We start from the raw sequence: 21,853 nt of genomic DNA on the forward strand, positions 1-21,853 counted from the left end.
CTGTGTAACAGTTCTGTGTGAACAGTGGAAATGAAAGATTAAAGATCTAACCCAACACCGCAGCAATGCCCAGCGGCTGATCATGCAGCGAGCTGTGTTCAAACAGGGTAAAATAGTCTCAACTCCAAACAGCTGAAAGCAAAAATCGGGAGGAAATCAGCACGCAGAGCTCACGTATCACTTAGCACCTAACGTAAAAAGCACTCGCCTTTGAGAAACTGAAATTAGCCAAGCGAGGAGCTGGTCGCCAGAGGGTGGCTTCCTAGTGCTGGTAAGAAAATACAACATGGAAACCCAGAGCAAACGGGGATCCTAAAGCTAGAGAGGTTTGGGATGCAGTGGAAATACTCCTCACACAATTAGGCAAATCAACCCTGTTAAAGGACAATCACACTGAAGAGTTATTATCAATCACTCTCCCTTGCTTTCTTTATGCAATTATCGTAATTGCATAAAGGCTATTAAGCAATTATTTTGATAACTGGAGCTTTGTTACTGGCTCTTCATTTCTGGCATAGTTTTGTTCCTCATATAAATACCACCTTAAAGCGATATTTAAAGATCGCTTTAAGTACAGGCATAAGTGTTTTCCTGAGCAGGAGATTCAAATTTCTGTGTAAAAGCACAAAGCATAAAAACGATACCCAAGAAAATGCACATTTTTATCCCCAAATGCCAGGTTCTCCCGCAGTCACAGATCTACGCCGAAATCTTCTAATGACATTTTGCCATAGGTATAGCAGCGGTGTCTGTATCAAGATAACGTCATGGATTTAGTTCCACTTTTTTATTATTCAACTTTTTATACATAATAAATACAAACTTTTTACAGCCAATATAAAGAAAGCATTTGCACCTATGCTTTCAGTGTACTGACGCTGTACACGATGATACGTCGAATACATGCCCTGTATGAAGAAATCATAGTTAAAAAGGAGGCATATTTTTACAACTTTTTTTTTTTTTTTAAATAAAATTAGCAGCTCTTACAGAAAATATTTTAAAATACAACTAAAGAGACTTTAAATAACACTTTCTGAATTTTGAAAGTCCAGGTATGAAGGACACAGAAAAACTGGCCAAAGAAATTGAACATGAACGTTATGGCAATACTTGCTTTTCTTCTGCATTGTGAAGCTTTCAAAATTTTTGCAAACAGTTAAATCTTTTTTAAAAACTTTTTTTTTTTAAACTTAAGAATAAGTTTGATAAACACATAAAAAGACCTCAAACAGATCAACAGGACAAGAGGTGCAAAAGAATGAAAAATATGGAAAAGACTTCATTGGACAGTCACCGATTTCATAACTGATCCATGAATTGTTTTCTTCAAACAGCCCCACTCTTGGTTAAAGATCCCACTGGGAAAGGAGATTGGCAAACACAAATGTCTCAGAGACCCAGCTTGGGTTGGGATTTACAAGTATGTGCAAAGTTTATGATAAAATCTTGTTAGATGATTTTTTTTTTTTTTTTTTGTAAATGCAGTCTCAAAAAATAGCCCTTGTTAGTAAACTAAAAGTAGAAAACTTACTGGCTTAGAAAAAAAAAAAAAAGACGACATAAGAGCGCATTCAATAGAACCCATATAACAGCTCAAAAAAACCAACCCTGTGATGCCTTTTAACTGAAACTTTGACCTGACGGAGATTGCTGAAAATAATTTACTAAGTACACAAAGAAAAACCTGTTTTCATCCAGTTTCTCCCTTTCCTCTGACCATTTCTCTCCATGTTAAACCTCAGAATATCCTCTGTCCTTTTCTTTCAAACAACAACAAAAAGCTCCCTTTTCAGAGATCTCCAATTGAAAATTAGTTTTGAAATTCCTTCACTCTCTATTTCTTGTCTAAGAGTAAATTGAGACCATAGTCTTGGCCACAAAGGCGGGCTGAAGGCTTCGCAGAAACCAGAGCTTTTCCTGGCTCTCCGGCTTTGGCTAGTTAACGGGCTTCGCATGGGAAAATGCTACAGGACCATCCAATGCAAAAACTAAATAATGCATGTAAATATTCTAAATGTAACTTCTAACTCTAGCCAGATGTTTTGATGACAAAGATACACTGCTAATGTTGGATAATAAAGTACACGGCAATAACTGGGATAAGAGTGACCCAAATACTTAAAAAAAAAAAAAAACCAAAACCCCCAAAATCTGCTAAGAAAAAAATGAAGCTCAATTTCCAGATCTAGACAAAATCTCACTTACTTTTCTACCAGTTGGTTTATGCTATGGAACAAGATGTTGCTACTAATTCAGCACCTCCATATTAGATACTCTATTACTAAATGTACTGCATAAATATTAATACAAAGAACATAACAGTTTAACTGTTAATTATTGAAGAGGTGTGCATTAATGTAATTAACGCCATATGATCTGCATCAGTTTTCCTTATCTATAAGATTATTTTCCGGTTTCTTCCTTTCTGCAAGGGGATTAAAGAGGAGCCAGCCTCTCCTTATACTTATTTTTCAGTTCCCTTTTTCATTCCGCAAGATCTGATTAACACCTAATCAGACAAGTAATGCTACTTGAAGAATTGACAATCTTTAACACATTCCTATGGCAACAGTAATATACTGTACTAATGCACGTGATCAAAGTATGCTATGACTAAGTTGCATGAATGAGGCTCTTTCCTCAGCCTCCGTACAAAAATTGACCATCTTCAGCCAAGAGAGAAACCTGCTCCAAGGCAATTCCTCTGCTCGCTGTTTGGCCGGTCTTGGTTTGTGCTAAGAGAGGAAGAATGATGTATATAAATCAAACCAAAAAAAAGGCACAAAATATTCATGACTGTGGGAAGGAATCCGCCATGTCACTGTCACATAAAATCCTCCCTATCTCTTGCTCTATAGTAAAAGTCTTCATCATGCAAAGGTGCCTAAAAACGAGATTGACCAAATACCGCGTTTGGTCTTGATTGTAGCACTACTACTTAACTAGTCCAATCATTACACCAGAGTAATTTCCACGTCCTCTATCTTCTCTGTTGTCCGGCGATGATGCTGTGTAGGGGGTGGTGGAGCTGCTCGCACCTGCAACAGCCAGAACCAGCCTGTAACTATCAGAAAACTGTCAACATTTCAGAATTTGTATAGACTAAACTGCAACTTTGGGCTCATACCTCAAGATGATGCAAATATATTGAGATCAACAGAACTACAATGAGTAACCAGCTGAATTCAGGTCCAGTAGTCTCCAATTAAGCCATCAAGGCTCTTCCTTATAACCTGTCACCACTCTCAGGTGGTTTTTCTCCAGGATGACTAGCAGTCATGACGGGGCAAACACACAGAGTGAAATAACTTATCTATTCTGCCTGTACCCGTGGATAATCCGGTACGTAAACCTGGGACAGACTTTGGACTTTACACCAAATGCTGAAATCTCCTGACAACCTTACCTGGAACTTACATGGACTGGAAACTACAAGAACGCCTTGTTGCATCTAAGTGGCTTACTCATATTTAATCAATCACTGACCTGAACAATATACAGCTGAAATCTGATGCTATTTTTACACTCTGCCACATCAATAAAGTTATTCATGCTCCTGATAGAGATTACCTTAAGCGCTAACAGCATTTCATGAAGCAGGGTTTTTATCACATGATTTCAGAATATACCAGAGCGACTTGCTATGGAAAACATGAATTGTGGAGCAATACCATAACAAACTTCACAATATTTTCAAACCAGGCGTATTCAAAATGCAATACTAACAGAAATCCTTTCAATTAAGGCCTGACACTGTAGTATTATCTTGAAAAGACAGTAAATGGCAAGAAACTCATGAAGAAAACATAAATCTACAAAATGGAAAAGCTGAATCTGTGTGTTTTTACACGGGAATAAGACAACGTGGAACTTCTCTGTTCAATACTTAAATACTTAATGATGCAGTACTACCTCTGCCTTGCCTATGTCAAGGAATAAGGCTAACTCACTGACTACTGGAATATTCAGAATATAATTTCTGAATATCCAAAAATGCTCTTTTTCTGCAACCTCATTCATTGAGAATGCCAGGAAAATACAGAAGTTACATCTTAATATGATTTGGTTTAGGACTTTGAAACCCCCAAAACTTGATTTCAAAGTTAATCTGAGGAGATGGATTTTGCAAGTTCTAAGTGATTAAATTTTTCCTTTCCTTTTCTGGCAAAATCCCTCTTTCTAGGCAGCAAAAACATCACAAAATATATAGATCTTATTGTCAAGAACTTTTAATCCAAAACTCTTAAATCAAGGGGTTTGGAAATAAATGTAACACTAAATGCAACGGAGTCCCAAGGACTGCATATTATGTCAAACTGCTGGCAAACAGATTTGTCTGCCAGCACAGTGGAGAAGAAGCAGTTGTACAAATCATATCATTAAACTGTTCTGGCATTTATTCACTACCTCTTTTTTAGTTCTGTTTAGGGGTTATTACATGTGGCAAGAACAGAAAAAACCTTCCAGTGCCTGCAAAGGCAGTATAAGTTTATTGACTAACATCTATTTTACTATCATTATAGATGTAATTGCCTCCCAGGTTAGATTTCATGATTCATATGCCTCACACAGAGACATGCAGGTATTACATCTATGAAGGCAGATACAGGAGGGCAGGTTAGATGAAGCATAGGGGACGGATAAGATTCAAGGTCATCTTTAAACACAGTGACTTATTGTTTAAACAAGTGCAGCTTTGTTTTGTTCTAGTGTTCACTTAATCTCAAATAGCTCTCACGTTCTATAGCTTTTTGACACATCTATGGTATTATCAAAGGGGAGTGAACAGACCTTTTCTCACGCCATTCATCTGAGATACCGCATTTTTTTTATACGTAGTAATTGGATTTGCAGAACACAGAGCGCCAAATCATCAGGTGCTCTATCACCATCCTGCTTTGAATGTATCTATCCTGATTTACCTAGGCTTGGCCTTATGACTTTGTAGCATCAATAAAAACAACAGCATTTGGTTTTAACTTACAGGTCGCAGTTTGCCATATGAAGTTTCTGGAGGAATTCGCGGAGGCTGTGAGAATGCAGGGGACTCTGAAGTGAAGCTGTTTTCTGAAAGAGGAAGCAACAACCCATCACAAACAAGCCACTCAGTATCGCTGAATTAACTCTGCGTTGCAAAAAAGCTTCCCACCTGCCACTGAAATGTGAACATCCTAAATTAAATATTTAGCTATCACAAAATTTCTTACCGTTAGTTGATGGTGATCTGGGGAAGTACTGAGAACCTCTTTTATCCGGACTGTGGTAGGGACTAGTGGGAGGCTGGTCATACAGTGGCAGCGGTGGAAGGGCATTATTAGGCTTCGGAGTTGGGGATACCTGTGTTAAAAAAAGACAGGGGCTGCAGAAAGCCTTACTCCTCAACAGTTTTTATGTACACACCGAGGTGCAGCAAGTTCTGTGACACATCAGGGTGCTAGGAACTTTCATCTGGAGAAAAACTATCTGTCAAAAGTGCTGTCTGGTATGTTTGGGAAGGAAAGCCAAGTTATCCAACAGTGATTATATTTTTTTTAAATCATAGGTTGCCACTGAGCAGAAATTTTCATCCTCTCCCAGATAATTTAGACAGACTTTTTGAAGGTTATTTGAAAAAAGTCAATTGGCCAAGTGTGCCTCTCCACTTGTATTTACACAAAAGCATTAAGATAGTGAGTTTTATCCCAATTCAGTTACATATATATAATTTCAATGTTAAATTTTCATGGTCTTTTCAAATCAAAGAATAAAAATACTGGAGAAATTACTTTGTAGGAAACATAGAAGTCCACTTTCTAGCACCACGATTACACATGAGAATGTGTCTGATTTTCTAGTATGATATAAGGATTACAGAACTATACTGGAATGAGGACGTTTTTGCAAAAACTACTGTAATACAATATTTGGCAGTATTCTGCCCTGCAAAAATTGAGAGGATACAGAACAGATTTAAGTATGAAAACATTAAATTAGGGCTGAGAGAGCCTGTAATTCTCTTTTTGCCAGGTTCTGTTTGATGTCTCAGTCTATGCCATAAATTAATTACAGGAAGTAGACTGTGAATTTTCTCCTTTGGTTCATTTCCTTTCTACCCAAATACTTGCCTTTATTCACAAATCTCTTAGTTTTGCCAAAATATATCAGCTGATAATTATTAGGCTGGGTAAGAAACTAAAAGGTAAGCACTCAAAGTTGGTTTTTTTGTTGGTTTTTTTTTTTTCCTTAAATTGGTTCTGATTTTTTTTTCCCCTCTAAAGTAGTAGCAGATCTTTGCAGCCTGGCAAAATTGTCCTCACAACGTAATACCATATGTGCAAGCTAGCACCTCAACTCTTTACATACCTGAATATCTCCAATCCACTGAGTCTCTCCATTTTCTGAGGCCGTAAGCTCTTCAACTAATACTGATGGGAACACCCCAATGCGTCCATTGAATTCTCCTTCCCAAAAGCCATCATCATCTTGATTTTCCTTGTTCAATATGCGGATGATCGCTCCTTCTGGGAAGGACAGCTCATCATCTGTCTGGCCCTCGTAATCATAAAGTGCTTTTACAAAACAGACTGAAGAATGGAAGAGGAAAAAAACCAGTGTAATTGGCATGAGCTTAAAAAAAATAATAGATACTATACATACTTTTACAGTTGGACTTGATGATCTTAAAGGTCTTTTCTAACCTAAATGATTCTATAATCCTATAATTGCTGAGTCAAATTATTTCAGTTTTCCTTAATTTTAGCTAATCTCAACTCTATGAGATAGGCAGGTACATTACACAGATTTGGTATCAGATAGATAATTATTGAGAACAGTTGTACTCAGTTACATGTCAAATATGAGAAATTCTCATGTGCGACATCCAAACTCGATATGCAGAATGCTTTCGAGAACAAGCTTAATACACTATTTATTTGTTTATTGGTATTTACCACTGGAGTCTCCATTCAGGCTGCCTGAGACTAAGTCGGCCTCAGTGGAGTTATTTGAGGTGTGTGATCGACTATCCAGTGCCGCAAGGGACTGTAGCATACTCAGCAGACTGCTGGATGTTGGGAACTGCAGGTACTTCTCTGGCACATAACCCACTTGACCCGCTTTATTTCGTGCCTGTAAGTAAATGACATAAAAGATGCTCTGCTTTTGCATACTACTATGAAAATAATCCAAATACTTTATCCCGTTCCAAGTTCTATTTCTAAAAGTGATAGTGAAAAGAAAACAATCTCAGAAAAATGGTACCTTTACCCAGTCTTCCATATCTCCGTCTTCAATAACCTCCAATACCTCATGTTCCTCTATGGTCAATTCATCTGGCTGAGAAGCCTGAAGTATATAACAGGAAGATTAGAAAATAAAAGTGTTTTCAGGTGCACGGGACAGGCAGTGTAAAGAACATTCTCATCCAGACTTTTACTAAAACTTGTGATTTTTAAAAAATTGAAATTTTATGATGTAGCATACTTTGAAATGTATTAATAAGGGTTCTTCTGTATACCTGCTGACATTCACAAGACCCTTTTTCACTCAAGAGGATAGATGGAAGCACCCTGAATACCACCCAGCGCGTCGAACCTTATTTACTTTTGAAACCCTAATTACTCCCTACTCTAAGACTACGTCGGCCACTGGCTTCAACTACCGCAGTGGTGTGATTTACAGCTGACCTAGCAGCGCTAGCAGAAGTAAAGAGCATGAATGCAGTTTGTCAGCAAAGCTTTGACTCATGAATGGTGGTTTCACTATTATAGTACAAAGAAGAGCTTTGTCGTACAGCATACAAGCATGCCTAACACTGAGAAGGCGTTTCTAATATAGCCACACCGGCTCAGCAACGAAAATCAGAACGTCTTCTAATGGCAGGCACACAACTGGTCTCCTTGAAGCCAGACAGAGACATCTCTACAATTCATGCACAGACTTCAGTACTCTGCTGAACTGCAGTTTAAATGTGTTTCACAATGACATGGATTTCACACTGCTGCAGTTTTTCAAAACTAGATGTTAGATACATTTAACGTGCACCATTATTGAGCCAAATGCTGACATTCTACCCCAAACTCCCACAGAACAGTTACATCTATTACTTGTTTGTTGCATAATTCATTTTGCTAATCAAATTTAAAAAAAAAAAAAAACCACAAACCTTATATGAATAAACAACTTTGCAGGTGAGAGGATAATTTCTTAGAGTACCAGAAGGACTAGAACTACTGTCATCAAAAACATCCATGCTGTCCTCAAACTCTTCACCTTCTTCCTTTTCTGCATCAGCATTAATCTATTAAAACAAAATAAATTTGGCATTATACTATCAAATAAAAATAAGTGAAGAAATAACAATAAAAATTAATTGATCAATATTCTTCAGTGTGGTTTTTTTTACTACTTACGATTATTGAAACTGGACAAAAAAAAAGACTAAATAATATTCAACATACGATTCTCATGTAACACCAGGAAAGCAGCCATCAAACAAAGCAAATACAGGGAAGCAAAAGAATAAGAGCTGTCACCAAATTACATCTTTGCTTAACTCAGCTGTACTTCTTCATTCAGTCACAGGCCTGTGGACTTTAAAAAGAACTGTACAATATTTCGGAAGCTCCAACTCAACTGCTGGACATTTATCTATTTTTTACATGTGAAACAGTGTAAAACATGTGAAACGTGAAGCTGTGAAACAGTGACTGATGTACTTTGGAGATGCCTTTTCAGAGGCATAGCAAATACTTGAATGGAAAAAAGAGTCACTTACTGAGAATTTATGCTACTAAAAGATTAATGTACCTGTGACCACGAGTTATGAAATGAAACGGCAGTGGAAATACTTAAACTTGAAAAAATAAATAAAAAATATCAGCCTTCCAGCTGGTGTATTCTGCACAATAGATTTGCTCCAGTTTATTAAAAAAAAAAAAAAAAAAAATCCTTAGAGAAAGAATGATTACTAAAAACTAGCTATAAAAGTCTAAATAAAACCTGAAGTCAATACACTGGAAAAATACAAGTTTCTATAAATGTAGTTTGGGCAACATTGACATGAGCTGTGCTTTGGCCTTGTGCCTGGATTAAATTTTGAATAAACACTTTATCTCATGTGAAAACAGGCAAGTCCTTTGAATCAAAGGCAACACTGTTACACATTTGCCATCTTCCCTGTACTTATTCCTTTCAGTTTGGGAGTGAATTTGGTATTCCTCATGAAAACTAAAAGGCTGATAAATCAACAAAGAGACCAACAAGGTACTGTGCATGCTCCCTAAACCAGCTGTCTCCATACCTCTGCTCTGTAACATCTTTTTTCTTCTAGACCTGAAGTAGAAGAGCACAAAGCTTCATCATTTTATGACTTGTATTAATTTTTATGTTACGATTCTAGACTACATCCTTGTAATTCATATGATTTTTTCTCCACTCATTTTCATTCAAGTGCAGTTTTCATCCTTTGCTATTTAAATGCGTTCATGGATGTTGCGGTAACAAAAAAATCACTGTCCTGCCTAGCTAATGCTTTGATATATTACCAACCAACTATAAATTACAGCAAATTTAAGGTTTCCCCCTCCAGTTTCTAACTGCCTTTTGCTGTGCATGGTCTATGTCCCAGCAGCCAAAGCTGACATTCAGCTGACAGCCACACGAAACATCATGGAAATTAGTGTATCATGTCTAGAAAGACTCGTTCGTAAAACATCTGGTCCTGGTTTTCTAACATGAGGAGGAAAAATACATTTTAATTTTCAGTGTGTGGGCTGCTCAAACTCCTTGAATAGAATCGTTTGCAAAGTAGGCACATACAAGGAAAACAGCATTAATGACACAGAAGACTTAGCAGTTTGTTTTATAAAGCTCATCTTTCTACGAAGTCTGGTAATGAAAGACAGCGTAAGCAAAGAATAAATACATCAGCCACAATTATACTGAAGGTATGTAACAGACAGCAAATAGAAGAATAAATGCAGGTAAGAAGGTGACAAGATAGCTTGATTATACATATGAAAAAAGGTATGCAAATATATATCTATATAGATCTTGTTTTGTTGTATATCCTACACAAAAGAGATTCAATACCAAGAAGAATACCAAGAGCCCTTTTTTTTTTGTCCTCAGAAATGCAGACACCCTGGCAACAACAGAGAACACATTTATACTAAACCACCTCCACTCTGATTTGGCTGTATGACCTGTAGGAGCTAAAAAAGGCTAAAATTTCCTGCCAATTCACTAACAAAGCAGTCCGCTGGAGCACCCAAAGGTATTGACCAGTCATAGGCAGTCTGCAATACGTGCATTTAGGGACTGAAACCACAATTTGTTTCGCACAGGTTACTGGTATCAGATGACAATCAGGCTTGAATATGAACCAGTAACCTAATAGCTGAAAGATGCTATAACCTTTTACAAATAAAAGATGCTATATCCCTGCACAGTTAAAAGCGCATCCATTTTCATGTTCACAGTAAACGTACCAACTGCAAACTTTATTTCTAACTCTGCACTACTGTACTTCTACTGTACAAATGTTTCTTGTAATTGTACTGCTTGAAGTCCCAGCAAATACAAAACAAAACACAAAACCCATAAAGACATTATTCTCTCTTCCTTTTTTGAATAAATTACACAGTGTTTACAATATATTTGTTGTACGCAGCATAGGCACTGCATACGTTTTTCAGGTGACATTAAAATTCAAAATGACGGTTAACTTTCTGGGGGCATGTACACTGGCAAAAAAAATGTATTCCCTCCCAAGATTATGCATTTCATCATTACATCAGAAAGTCAGCCAACTGGATAGGTGACGGGATATTAACTCCTTCAGCTCGTTACATTACCATAATAGGTTAAATAAATACAGTGGTATCAAGGCATCGATGTTGTTTTCTTCTTTTTAGCTCTTTAAAAGAAAATGTATCAAGAGCTTTGCTGAACAAATTATGTCATGACAAGTACTGGCACAAAGAGCAAAGGTGTGCACAACGTAAGGATGGCAGATAGCTGGTTTCTGAACATTAAACACTGCCTGCTCTTCAAGGATGAAGTGAAAGTGCTGCTTGCTATATGCTGCAGTAATTGTTCTAATAACTGCAAGCAGTGTAATTTCGGTAACAGTTCTAAGAATTCCATCTATGGGCTGTCCTCATCTGGCCTGCCAAGGTCAACAGTGCCTTTTTTTTATATGGGAGCGTACGTAAGTGTAAAAGGGGAAAATAAGAATCAGAGTTTAACCTCCCACACTGTGGCATCTGCTGGCTCACCAGGGACTAGCACGGGGTTTGGCTCCAGGGCCAAGCGTTGGCATGTCCGATGAAACAGAGAACAAGGTACTGGGCACAATCCAACATGCACAACGGGAAGTTAAAGGAGGTGGAGTACAAGAACAAAGGGAAAAAAACACTGTTAAACACAGCTATGTAACATATCCTCATCTATCCTGGCTAGAAAGGATATGAAATGAAACTCGGCACAAGAACTCCTTTGGGATTTGGGAAAGCTGAAGCCTGGATCTGCATACAACAACTGTAATCTCTAATTATACTTCTAACCACGAGAATAAAGCCTGCAGAGCAGTGATTATAACAAACTTTACTGCAAATCACTGTCAATGTGTTTGAGCTCTCTGCGCAACGTCCTAGAAGAAACATCCTAACACCCTGAAGAAAGCAAAGAGTGGATTCAGGAGTCTCAGGATTTGTTGAGACTCTATTCAGTGCTCGCTCACTTTTTTGAACTAAAGTTGACACAGATGAAAATAGCTGTACATCCAAAAAAACCTTTCCCTCTAAGTGTTTGCCACCATTACCAAGAAAACAATAAAGAAGTAGAAAAGCATGAAGAAACAGGAATGAGCAGGATTTTTTGTGTGTAGATAGCACATACTTGCTGAAATGGAGATTTTGTTTCTCTTAGGTGGTCAGCGAAAGCAAGCCATTCTCCAAATCATTTGCAATGCAATGAAAAACCACATCCCCATGCCCCCTGAAAGCTTTGTTATACAGAAGATATATTCTGGCTGTCCAAAGCATTTAAGATTAAAAAAAGTGTAAATGAAGTAATTTTAATAGTGTATGAAGACTATAGTTAGGAAAGTATCCACATGCAAATTGAGACTTTATAAAAGCCTCTGAATTTTGTTAAGTAGTAAATATATAAACATGCACAGAAATTTTAAAATTTGTTTGAGGCAAACTGACCAAACCTTCAGGAATTTTATTTTAGTTGGTCACCAGTGAAGAGCAACAGATTGGTTAGTTTTACTGCCAAAGGTGACAGCTCAGCATCGCGTGCCATATAGGGGGATTAAAAAAAAAAAAAAAGGGGGGGGGTATTATGAGCTTTATGAGCTCTTTTAGCAGTTCCTCTTTTCTGAACAGGGTTTCTTCATTCAAGCAGCTGTTCAATGCAGCCATCACTATTTATTTTGAAACACTTCATTCTTCGGGGGGGGTGGGGACAACGACAATTTGGAAGAATAAAGCCTTTCATCCAAGTATCTCAGATAACATCGTAAACTATTAATGAAACTTCAAAGAAACATGCAGACTTTTTCTTTTCAGGAGATGGCAAATAAATGTTATGGCACTTATCCAAGGTCAGAAAAATCAATCTAAAGTAAACTCAGCAACAGAACCCAGAAATCCTTTTTTTGTTGTTGTTGTTTGGTTTTTTCTCATGAAATTCAGACACATGCTTCAGCCATGCAAAGCTACAAGATTCTTCCAGTTAGCTAACAACCAACCAAATATTATCAATTTTGTTTTATATTCAAGTTAGGAGTTGCTACTAGGAAAGAGCCACGTGGAGATGAGGTGAGGTTTACGTGTTGGAAACCGTACCAGGTGCGAAGAGCCGTTGTTGGTTACTGAAGGCAGGCTGGCCCAGCGTTCGTTTTCCAGTTCTTCCATCACTTGGTTCATGGCACTTTTTAGCCAAGTATCCACGGACACACCGATCTGCTTCAGCAGATCGAGACGGGCTTCTGCTTTCAGCTTAATTATCTGAGAAAATAAACATGCACAGGTCAGAATTCTTTCAAGATTACATTTCACTCCTTGCCACGATTCAAATGCGTTATTTCCTGATCCGCAAATTACTCAGGTGGCTCCGAAAGCTGCTCCATGCGGAAACAAGTCCAGTTCTTCATTTCCTTGCCTGCAGGAATGTGGTGTGAGCCAAGAGACAGGGAATGGTTTTCTAGAGATGTAAAACTACAGGCACAGCCAATTTCACAAGCTGGTGTTTTTAAAATAACATCTATTAGTTTATGCTAACTTTCTATTCATATATTCTAGTGGTCGGTTAGTTTAGATTAGTTTCAAAGTGCAAAACCCCAGACAAAACCCAATGCTTCACAGTATTCTTAAAATTAGGAATACTCCTGGGCTGCAGGCCCTGGATGCTCTTTTGGCTGGTGACTAAACTGGATGTGATACACAAATAAATCTGATGCGATAAACACACACAAACCCCCCAGCCCCCCAAAAGAGGCTATTTTCCATCAGCACTTGCCAGAGATCACAGGAAGCTTATTCGTTATGGAAATGGAATACCCTAATAATTCCAAAATCGAATAAATATCACACTTCAACAAACAGTTTCATGATTTTTGTCTTTAGAACAGAATGAAAATTTAGGTTTTCTGACAGCTGGGTTCACTTCAGCATCCTGGCACGCTTTCTGGCCAATGGAGCCAAGGCTTTAACAAATTCATGGCAAACCACCACCCTGATCCAAATTATTTAACAGTCTAAACAGAAGAAATGGAAAAAGTAGCATGAAGAAATTCAGGAGTTCAAGAAATGCAAAATTCAGAATTTCAAGAAAACAAAACCAGAATTTCAAAGATCGCATCAAGAAGTAGGGGCAAACCTAGGAATAAAATCAAGGATATTTATGTCCAGTCCAGCCTGATCACAATCATCCTGTTGCACTTGCTCACCAGAGGAACAAAAAAATCAAGTGATTCACCAAAGGTCCTTCAGCGATGGACCCTCTCTGATGGAGGCAACAACAGAAACCCACTGAACTGCCCTGGAGTTTTTCCTGCATTTCCTTTCACAGCATTGTTCATTCTTAGCAAGTTACTGTGCAAGTAGCAAAGTTTCATCTCCGTTCTCACCCTTCCAGCCCCTTCCATGGGGATGAGAAGCACCTTACTTCAGCATTCTCTGCCTGGATTGACGCATCAAGTTGTCAGTGGCACTGGGAAACCAAGCAAAACCAGCAAAAATAGATGGGTCTAAGCAAAAATTAGACGGAAATTATGTTTTCTGTAGTGGCTGAAGCACAGTAGACTATGCAAGAATGTATGTACAGTGAATTAAAATGCCAATTGGTGCTACATAGATTTTTATCTCTCATGCATATCCTTACTATATACAAAATTTTGTGTTGAGCTGAAATGATACTGGTATTTTTCTTGTTTTTGACATGCTGCTACACTTTATTATTATCTTTCTATTAAGAAGATAAGTCAGAAAATAAATGACTATAACTTTCATACAGCTAAACCCCCAAACATGGATCCATTTGCATTTTAAAACTATTTGCAAAGGTTACTTTAAGCCTGTTTCAAACAATGAAACTACTTTTGAGAGATATTATTTTTAATTATGTTTAGAAGAAATGTGATTTTTAAAAAGCAGCTAAGTTATTAGAGTAAAATTTATTATGTGAAATGTATCTTCATATGGGTACAGCTGCATGCACACACTCTCCCACATAATTAGGTATGGAGGCTGAAAGATTGGACAAGTTTGAGAAGTATTTCCCATGGGAAAAGCCAAAGCGACTTAGCCAAGTGAAGTTTTCCACTTCTCCTTGCAAGCAGTCTTCAGGTGAATGATTAACAGGTACTGTAAATACTGTTCATATAGCCGGGAAAATGAGGAAAAAAGTAAAATATACGAATACGCATCACACTACTTCAATCAAGATTCAGAAAATACTGATTTAAAAAGAATAAAAAGTCCAAAGATCAATCCACACATCAGAATTTACATTTGAAAGGCAGATCCTTTCAATTCAATTGCGGCATCAAGCATCTTCTGAAAACCTTGTAAGTTAGTATGGCCCAAGACCCAACCTGAAATTTGTAAATATTTACAAAAGCAATACCTATGAGAAGGTCTGAAATCAGAAGCGTTAGATGGTGTTAGAGCTTTGAGTTCCAGGGGCGAATAGAGTAGGGATTTTATCCCTTTACTGGTCTTAAAAGGCAATACCTCTCACTTAGTTTTTTTCCTTTTGCCCCTACTTACATTAGTTTGTATATTTTAAAGCTATAAGAACATGGAAACAATAATAATTTTAATTAACCATTAACCTTTTCTTTGGACAAATTTGTTTTAGAAGCACTTATCAAATTGAGAAGTGGATTTCTCACGGTATCAAGCTAAACACTTTTAAACCAAAGATCTTAGCACAGAAGGATTGCACCAAAAAAGCTGAATCCAGGGATGCCAATTCCTGCACGTGAACACACCTCTCTCCTGTTAATAAGTATTCAAGATTTTGAACAAAACCACTCTCTAACCACATCTGCTTTGAAAGAAGGGGAGATGAGTTGCTCTACAGCACCCAGTGAAGACGAGCACTGATCCTGCCTCTCATTAGGGTGCTCCTACACCCAAGATGAACTACCTGCTAGCACGATGCTGGAGCATGGTCAGCTCCAACCTTGGCAGCTGCACATGAACATGCAGATGCAGACAGCTGTAGTGTGAGAACAACCTCCTCAAAGGCAATTGATTCATATGGGGTTGATTTGTGACTGTGGTAGGGCACAGGTGGGTTAGCAGCTTTGGTGGACACGTCCTTTTATTGGTTTTTTGAAACTGTGATAGATTGACTTAATGCAGGTCAATGCAAGTCATTTGCTTTAGCTTGTTAACGAGAAAGTCCCCATTTTATCATGTTACCGACCTGAGGTACCTCCGTGTTTATATATACCTGTGGAGTAAAGTAGCTATCCCCTAATTTGTCTTTATATTCTTACATTATATTACGAGGACTTTCCATATGCCTTCAACCAGAGTTGCCTAGGAAATGATCAGCCTAGTTGTTTTGCTGTTTTACCTTGTTATGCAATTTCCAATTAGCTTGAGTTATGCAACAGCAATAAACATTAGTCTAGGCATGCTATAAACATTTGTAGTTCATATTAGTACTCAGTCTGCTGTAAACCATGTTGTTTGTGCAAACTTGTTAGCTAAAATAAACAGGCTGCTCCAAGATCCTTGACTGTACTTGCTAAGGGTCAGACAAGAGTTTTTAATTCAAGGTACCCAGCAAATCCAATCGAGTTACCCCACTCTATTTATGCATAGTAGTCTTAATATTCAACAAATGTTTGTTCCAAACCACAAATGTTTTGAGCTTCATTCCATTGCAGACAAGCCATAAAAGTACTTACAGTATTAGGTCAGGCCTGCACTTGAAAGATGTATAATGCTATTTACAAGCATACATACATACTTTTACCCAAATAATTATACTGGTAGACCAGGGTTAACAGCTTCCTACTTACATGAAAAAAAAAAAAACCACCAAAAAACCAGACAGTAGTATAACTTTATTCTGCTTCTCACACAGGAACAGCTACATATTTAAAAATACATGCACTTCATTCAAATATCACTATGTCTAAGTTAGGTGGGGTTTGATGCTTTCATTAAGCCGGAATAAAATGTTGAGTAAGAAGGAAACAAGGGATCACCCGGAGGAAATATTGGTGTTTTCACCAGCATGCAACAAGCTTTTCTGTATGTGTACCCAGACACAAGGTAGGCTCTTCCCTTTGGAAGGTGAGGTTTCTGCAAGCTGGAGTCCTGACTTCATCAAGGAGGGACCCACCTTGCACAAAGGATGCAACTTCAGCTTGCGCAGTCTTATTTCAGTTTTTGATGTGGGAAAGTAGCCAGAAAGTGATGCATTGAAATAGGAAGAGACATGGTGTACTTTCTGACAAATCACAGATTTGCCTTACGTTGCAGAACCACACAAGACTACAATACCCTTAAAGGATGCACTTGCTCTCAAAGCCTTGTTCCCTCAAAAAGATCATATATTTCAAATTAAAAACTAAACAATGCTTTAATCATTGATTTTCTCTCTCAACAAAATGGGACACTAGCAGACACACATGCTGCACTTCCCGACTGAGTGACCTCTGCTGACAGAAGCTCACAGACTTGAAAAAATTTTATATCAAGTAACCACTTATATTCCCAGCAATACTAAGTATCTCCAGGAAGGCAGCTGAGTTTTGAAAGCACAGGAATGCTGGAATCCAGCACTCGCTCCAAAATCTGGGTGCTGCCCAAATTTCATTGTTATTAAGTCTCACTGAAGAACAAATATTTTCCTATTTAATAGTGAAATTGCTATTTACAATTACTACTTACCAATTACTATTTAATAGCTAAGGACTGGGATAACTTTACACGGATTTAAAAACCATCAGCCACCCACAAAGTTTACAAACAGTGTTCTGGGTGGTTCCTGCTTCTCTGGGCTGTTCTTTTGCCTTAGCTGATGGTAAGTTATAAGAAGATGAAAGGAAAAAACTCCAAAGTTGTAAAAAATATAAATATTGTTATCTGTTTCTCACATACCTATCGTTGCTCTACATGGAAGAAGGCATAGTTTTGTTTATTTACTGTTCCAGTCTTAATTAAGCAAAGGCTTTAGACCTACAGCTTGCACAAGATGAAGATAAACAACATGGAAATTAAAACCAGCCAGAATACATTACATAGCTGCTCTGTTCCCAGAAAGAAAAGGGCCTATAAGAAACCAAGTGTTCATTTACATCCCACAAACACCTCGGTTACAAGCCTTTTAAAGTAATTTATAAAAGTGTTGGTGTAAAAAGCAAACACAGAAATACACCAAAGCTGATCTAATGTGGCCCCTTAAATATTTTAGTTTATGGTTGTTAGATCAGTTTTGAATGGAGTTTCTTGAAAGTAGAGTTGCTTTATTTTCCACGATTTTTCAAGGTGCAGAACAAGACCATGACCCCGGCCCATCAGAGTGTGCTCCTCTCCCTGCTGTACATCCCTGCGCTTTTTGATCTGTACTAAAGCCACCTGAAGCCCACTGCCCAGCCCATATTTTTTCTCTTAAAGAATTCAGAATTATTTATTTTAGAAAAAGGTTATACTTATGAGCACGTTCAGATATTAAAATCAGATTAAATTAGGATTACAAGTAGGCCTAAACCATCTTTTGTGAGAAATACTTTATTCCATTGCAACCTTTTTCTAGTGGCAGGAACAAAATTAGTGGGTTGGATAGTCTCATTTGGCAAGTTGTTTTAGCTAAGAAGAAAACAACATGGAAAGGTTGGAAAGAGATTATCTTTATTTTTCTCATGTAGAGTAATTTTTGTTTAAATTCTAGACTTTTTTAATTAAAAAAGTATGAAAATGAAACCATTCTTTTAATGAGAAATGCTGTACATTTAAATTTTGGGCCACCAGAATTACTTGCACAGTGATAGGTAGAAGTAACTGTGAGTATAGTAAAAACAAATATTGGAATGCCACAAATTTCTCACAACCCAACGTAAGCCCTCCCCTGCAAATCAGTTTTAAATCGGAGTCCAGTGCTATTAAAGTAGGGATACATGAGCCAATAATCCATGAAGTTCAACCTTCACTGCCTTGTTGATGTCTGGGGTGGAAAGTTAGCTATGGCTATGCCAAAACCACCCCAAGCAAAAAAAAAAAAAAGAAAAAATCCTATCCAACCTGATTCACCTAAAATTTTGATCCCTGAGGCACAAACTTGAGCTCAGCCTTGAAAGGGGAGTCCATCAGTAATTTTAGCTGTACAATGTTCATCTGCAGTACTGTAAATCAAGACCATATGATGCCAGAGATTTATAAAAAAACAGGTAAGAAGGACATTCTGCTCCAACCTGTGTTTCCTTTGTCTTCTCTGCAGCTAAAAAAATACACTTGCTACCTGGCTCCAGGCGAAGCTCAGACACTGCTTGCAACAGAGCAAAGAGTCCTGCAGCAACCTGGAAGTGCCCGTCCCTAGGAATTCACCTGGCCAGGACCAAAAACCCCCAACCCAACACTTTTTCTGCACCAGCTAGGGAACTAGCTAATAAATTACATTTTTCAATACAACACTGAGTGGTTTTTTTTAAGCGGGAGGATGGGCAGGAAGTTTCTACAGATATTACAGCAGAGTTAGTTAATTTATATGCTAAATATTCTGCATGGAGTTAAATCAAACAAGACTGTTAGGGTGAAGCAAACAGGAAATGAAACGCTGACACAGATAACGTGTCTCAAGAGTGAATGCCAAGGGTAAGAAAACAGAAGTGAAGCTATTAGTGGAGAAGAGCCCACCTGCGTAGCTCCAGCCCAACTGGCAGGCTGATTTTTCCCTAGCTCAAGCATAATAAAAACATTAGAGATTCCTAAACAGAGAAAGCAGTTGGTGGGGAAGGACATTGAGAGTAGATGAGAGCAGTATTGAAGCATTTTGTACAGTTTAAGAAGTTGTTCCCAGGCTACTGGTAATGGGACTGAATGGAAATTACCCAAATTCCTAAGTAGAAAATGAAATGTATATAAAAGGTATGTATGCAAACCTTTATTAACACATTTCTTCAGTCCTGGTAATAAATACTGGTTCTTAATATAGTGAAAGATCTATACATTTCGTAGTCAAAAGATTCAGTAAGATTTAAGCAGAGGCTGGACCGGAGACATCCCCAAAGCCCCTAACCTGAATGACTCTATGAAATGACACTGCATTCAAACCACAGCTTTAAGGAACTGAGTTGGATTTTCAGTGTGATCCACCTTTCAAAAGAACTAAATAAAAAAAAGACAAAAAGAAAATCTACAAAACAAGCAACATTAATATTCTTGTAGCCCAGACTAATCCCTGATCCCTTTACCAAAAAGATCTGAAAGAGAGTCTACTGCCTGAAGTCCTACAGCAATTATTCTTCATCTCAGCAACATTTAAAGTCATGATGACTATTATCTGTAGGATGTTTTCAAAATGACTTATCCATTTGTTTCCATAAATAAGGATATCTAGCCTTTACAGTACATAGGGATCTGTAAGATATATAGAGAGCAAATATGGCTCTTCAGTTGACTATATCCTTACAGGAATCTTTACGACTGTATTTCCTCATTAGCTTCAAAACATCTCTGTGTTTTTTCCTGCCCCTTCATCCCACAAAATACCTTCCTCTGTTAAATGTCCACTAATGAAATAAATATCCTTTATTATTATGTGAATTCATATACCTCAGTCTTCTAAAGACTTCCTTTCTCATTGCTCATATCAGAACAGGCACGTTTGTCAAAAAAATATACTGTGAAATATTTAAGCAGGATCTGAGCATACTGCATGCTCTCCAAATTTCTCACTTACAGCAAGTCCCTGAAAAATAATTATCAGAAAGTATTAATTCAAGATAAAAACTCTCAAATGCGACAGAATAATTTTTGCAACACTGCAGTCAGAATGATTAAATGTTTGGATACAGCTGATAAAGTACTAAGACTTGTACATCTTCATAATACCATAATACAGCTTCAGGGCTCTGATGCTGTTCTTCTCAACAACATTCTCATCTCTGCAGATGTCCTCACTAAACTGCTTTTCACCAAAAGAGTTCAAAATTCGTGATCTGTGGATGTTGGCAGCATTTTTCCAGGCTAGTCCTCATTCCACCTAGCCAGAAAGACTAACAGCTCCTACAAATCTCATACTGAGAAGGCAATCTGTTTACTTAGCACAGCTCTCCCAAGCATATGTTTCCTGAGCAAAGCTATAGATGGTAGCAAGTGACATTTTACAAATTCAACTTTTGGGGGGTTGGTAGCCTTATTCCTTTTCATTTATTTTAGTGAAGCATATGGAATTAGTTTTTCTCACATTTCTTATGAGCAGAGAATGACACCACTCTTGCAGTTGAAAGGTTCAACTGCAAGAACACACTAATAACAACAGGCTGAAATGTAGCTACGTCTACTTGAGATGCAGTAGGACCACATGCAGCATACAATTAATAGATTAGATCCTAAGATAGAACAGGAGCCCAGCCAGCAAACACAACTGTTATCACAGCACAGTAATAAATATTCATAGCCAAATATAAGGGGAGGGAGAAAACAGCCTTCCATTTACAATTAAAAATGGACCTAAGCTTCTGAACTAATCAAACGAAGTAAGCAGCACCATAATGAGTCTTAATCAAATCTTATCTGGTACAAATACTCTCTTGAGAGTTGTAGATATCCTAATGATGAGACAAAATACATCCCCCTATAATTAAGTGGAAATAGGACTAATTGCCATGGAGACCCCAAGACCTTCCTTGAGCATAGACCTGAGCCCAAATGGGAAATCTCCCATCATCACTGAGAAAAATTATGTCAGCCCTGGGACCAACAATACTGCTTGGTGAGACTCACACCAGGCTATCAAAGTATTGGAGTCTTTAGTTTGATAGAGACAAAGTAAGATGAGAGGAAGAATGCAAGTAACCCAGCTTCAGGGTCCAGGATGCAGGCTGAAAGAAGGATTATAGAAACCAAGGAAATAACTTCTTTTTTCCCTTATTTCTGCACCACACATCAGTGGAGAGAGTAAATTTTTGTCTCCAACAGTTTAAAGATAAAGGGACGCAGGCAGAGGAGAAATGGAAAGCTATTTTAAGGCAAATCAGATCTATCCAAGTGGCTGAGCTAACAGCTGTAAAACGCCCAGCAACCAACCTTACTGTTGTCACAAAAATGAAACCTTAAAATACAGAAGTTCTAGTTCAGTTACCTGAGTTGGTTGGTTCAGTGCCAAGGAACTACAA

General features: G+C 37.8%; 1 protein-coding gene across 4 annotated transcripts in view; it reads right to left on the minus strand.

Moving 5' to 3' along the window:
- Positions 1–760: 760 nt before the first annotated feature.
- Positions 761–21,853, minus strand: part of FCHSD2 (FCH and double SH3 domains 2) — a 163,735-nt gene continuing 142,642 nt past the window's right edge. For all 4 annotated transcript variants that reach the window (XM_030042981.2, XM_030042985.2, XM_030042984.2 and 1 more), the window contains 8 exons: positions 12,840–13,001; positions 8,147–8,281; positions 7,243–7,326; positions 6,933–7,110; positions 6,346–6,566; positions 5,211–5,340; positions 4,988–5,070; positions 761–3,041 (listed from right to left, as the gene is read on the minus strand). In XM_030042981.2, the coding sequence (XP_029898841.1) occupies positions 2,958–3,041; positions 4,988–5,070; positions 5,211–5,340; positions 6,346–6,566; positions 6,933–7,110; positions 7,243–7,326; positions 8,147–8,281; positions 12,840–13,001 (1,077 nt within the window). In that variant the 3' untranslated portion in view covers positions 761–2,957. The remainder of the gene's footprint in view (positions 3,042–4,987; positions 5,071–5,210; positions 5,341–6,345; positions 6,567–6,932; positions 7,111–7,242; positions 7,327–8,146; positions 8,282–12,839; positions 13,002–21,853) is intronic.

The sequence above is a fragment of the Aquila chrysaetos genome, chromosome 19 (genome assembly GCF_900496995.4).
Source record: "Aquila chrysaetos chrysaetos chromosome 19, bAquChr1.4, whole genome shotgun sequence".
NCBI lineage: Eukaryota > Metazoa > Chordata > Aves > Accipitriformes > Accipitridae > Aquila > Aquila chrysaetos.